Genomic DNA, 3,616 nt, shown 5'->3' on the forward strand with positions numbered 1-3,616 from the left:
CCATGCAAAGATGGAAAAGCTAAGAATGAATTTCTGATGTAGTTATCTGTAATAGGCATATGTGGGAACACCGAGTCAGGACTTACTTTCCCCATCTTTGGATAAGGCAATATAAAATCAGATGATCAAGTTAACTAAAGTAGTTTTGAGCTTTGTTCTAACTAAAACAAAGTAGTAGTTTTACCAATTTTATAATATACTTACTTCTACTAAATTAAATGTTCCATAAAGTTCACTGGGAAGAGAAAGTTAAGAGGAGAATCATTTTCAAATACCTCATGATTTTGACGGAAAATTGCTTGTTAAGGCACTACACATCATCTTTGGTTAAATGATTAACTATTTAAATCACTTGAAAAAAAGAGGTAATACAAAATATACAAGTTGCATTTTTCTTTTCAAACACACATGACTTTTGTTTTTCAATTTCCAGTACTCCAGTGTCTGTGTATCTCTGGGATCCTTTTTAACTCATCAGAAAGCTGAAACAAAAAAATATACCAATCAATTAGTATCTGAAAGAAAAGTAGGCTTTACCTCTAACCACTAAGCAATATCTTGGTTTTAACAGATAAAAGAGCATTTTTGTACATATGTGATCATCTTTGGGCATCAATAACAAATCGTGAGAAACACTGAGAGACCCATTAGTCTTATGACAAAAGGAAACAGAATAACCTCAAGTTAAAATATCTCCTGAACAGAGACACTAATTAATAATCTTATTTTTTTCTTCTTCTTTTTTTTTTTTTTTAGAGATGGGGTCTCGCTATGTTGCTCAGTCTGGTCTGGGACTCCCAGGCTCAAGTGAACATCCTGCCTTAGCCTTCTGAGTAGCTGGGACTACAGGCACATGCTATTGAATCAACACTGCTGATCAAATAATTAACAGAAGTCCCAGCAAAATTACCCTCACATTCCAGTTATTATTCTGTAGACGATACATTATTATAATTATTATTTTTGAGATGGGGTCTCACTCTATTACCCAGACTGGAGTGCAATGGCACTTTATTTCTAAAAAAAAAAAAAAAAAAAAAGTAGCGGTGAGAAGTTTTTAAAAACATTTAAAAAATCATTTCTTCTTCAAAAGAAAGTATAGTATGCAGACAAGGAGCTATGTGAATAGATAATGGTATAAAATGTTCTAATCATTATGTATTATAGAGATTTCTAGAATAAATTAGGTGATGGCAGAATAAACCTAAAAGATGTTCCTGACAAATCACATACAAATATTGCCCATTATAATTATCTTAAATTTTATATGCAACATATCTCAATTACAGCCGTCTGAGCATGGTGGCTAATGCCTATAATTCCAGCTCTCTGGGAGGCTGAGCAGAATTGCTTGCGGTCAGGAGTTCAAGACCAGGCTGGGCAACATAGCAAGACTATCTTTACAAAAAATAAAAATATTAGCTGGGTGTGGTCATGTGCAACTGTAGTCCTAGCTACTTGGGAAGTTGAGGTGAAATGATTGCATGAGCTCAGGAGTTCAAGGTTACAATGAACTATGAACACACCACTACACTTCTGCCTGAGTGACAGAACAAGGCCCTGTCTCTAAAGATAAATGGATAGGCTGGACGCGGCTTCCTGCTATAATCCCAGCACTTTGGGAGGCCAAGGCAGGTAGATCACTTGAAGTCAGGTGTTCAAGACCATCCTGACCATGGTGAAACACTGTTTCTACTAAAAATAAAAAATTAGCTGGGCATGGTGGCACACGCCTGTAATTTCAGCTACTGGGAGCCTGAGGCAGGAGAATCACTTGAACCCGGGAGGCGGAGGTTGCAGTGGGCCAAGATTGTGCCATTGCACTCCAGCCTGGGCAATAAGAGTGAAACTCCATCTCAAAAAAATAAAAATAAATAAATAGATGAATAAAAATAAAGCCTATGGTCTTTCCTTTAGAAGCTAAAATAGTTTGGAAGTAAAGCAAAAAGAAGGGTATTATAAAGTAATATCAACTCTAATCATTCCAAGTATTGGCAATCACTTTATAAATAAAAAGTAAGAATCATACCTGTATGGGTATCCATGATACTTAGATCTAAAAATAGAGAGCATCCAACTGAAGAATAATACAACAAGTCCAATACCAGCCACACACATTACTGCAGAAAAATAAAAGGAGAGTAAAATGAGCAAGTTGAATATAATAACTAACCAGGGCAGTCTATACTTTCAGAGAGTGAAAAGGAAGGGGGGTATACAGTATTGATAAATCTCAACTTTTCAACAATTTTCATCCTCATTTCTTAGTCTTCAAGAACCTTTAATTTGCTCCATTATCATATAATAGAGTAACTCCTTTACATAATTATGTAAATTCAAATGTGTGAATTCTTTTAAAGCCATTACACTCAATAGTTTACTGTTAGAAACACTGTCTTACTACTGACAAGAAAATCATCCATTTTTTTTTTTTTTTGAGACAGGGTCTTGCTTTGTTGCCCAGGCTGACGTGCAGTGGCACAATCACAGCTCACTGCAGTCTCAACCTCCTGGGCTGAAGCAACCCTCCCACTGCAGCCTCGCGAGTAGCTGGGACTACAGATGTGTGCCACCATACCTGGCTAACTTTTTTTTTTTTTGAGGAGACGGTGTCTCACTATGTTGCCCAGGCTGGTGTTGATCACCTAGGCTCAAGTGATCTTCCTATCTCAGCCTCCCAAAGAGCTGAGATTACAGGTGTGAGTCACTGTGCCCGGCTTATTTATTAAACTTTAAAATCCCTGAAAGTGGCTTGTGGTATTATTGATAAATATTGACTTAGACAGCTGATGACATCATTGTGATAGCCTCATTGAAAGTACTTTATTCATGCACAGGTAACTACACAGCCTTATATATGTAACTCAATCAACATGGATCCCTTATTTGAATGAGAAAAAAAATATCTGATCCTTAGCTCTAGATTCATAGCTCTCTCCACTAATCCCACATATTCTACATTAGCACAGCAGTTACTGAACTGAACTACAAATACTAATCCCCAAATACTCAAGTATGCATTGCCACGACCAGAGGTTCTTTGAATCCGTGGAATAAAAATGGCTAAGAACTACAGAGATAGGGATAAAGGAAAGCATATGTCCAACAGCAATGGAAGCTCTAGGGCAGAGGTATTCAATCTTTTGGCTTCCCGGGGCCACAATGGAACAAGAACTGTCCTGGGACACACATAAAATACACTAACACTAATGTTAGCTGATGAGCTCAAAACAAAAAAATTGCAAGAAAACCTCATAATGTTTTAAGGGAGTTTACAAATTTGTGTTGGGCCACATGCGGCCTACAGACTTGACAAGCTTTCTCTAGGGAAGTATACTTAGGGACTGATAAGAAATCAACTTTTGGCCAGGCACAGTGGTTCATGCCTGTAATCCAAGCACTTTGGGAGGCCAAGGTGGGCAGATCATGAGGTCAGTAGTTTGAGACCAGCCTGGCCAATACGGTGAAACCCCGTCTCTACTAGAAACTACCAAAAAATTAGCCAGCCATGGTGGCAGGTGCTTGTAATCCCAGCTACTCAGGAGGCTGAGGCAGGAAAATCGCTTGAACCTGGGCAGCAGAGGTTGCAGTCAGCCAAGATCAATCATGCCACTGC

General features: G+C 38.1%; 1 protein-coding gene across 1 annotated transcript in view; it reads right to left on the reverse strand.

Annotated features, from left to right (window-relative positions):
- Nucleotides 1–322: 322 nt before the first annotated feature.
- The window catches only part of MAGT1 (magnesium transporter 1), a 64,077-nt gene continuing 60,783 nt past the window's right edge, over nucleotides 323–3,616 (reverse strand). Inside the window, exons 9-10 of the mRNA XM_037735354.1 lie at nucleotides 2,030–2,120; nucleotides 323–482 (exon numbers count right to left, since the gene is read on the reverse strand). Of these exons, the coding sequence (XP_037591282.1) occupies nucleotides 467–482; nucleotides 2,030–2,120 (107 nt within the window). The 3' untranslated portion in view covers nucleotides 323–466. The remainder of the gene's footprint in view (nucleotides 483–2,029; nucleotides 2,121–3,616) is intronic.

This window comes from Cebus imitator, unplaced genomic scaffold, assembly GCF_001604975.1.
Source record: "Cebus imitator isolate Cc_AM_T3 unplaced genomic scaffold, Cebus_imitator-1.0 Scaffold783, whole genome shotgun sequence".
Lineage (NCBI taxonomy): Eukaryota > Metazoa > Chordata > Mammalia > Primates > Cebidae > Cebus > Cebus imitator.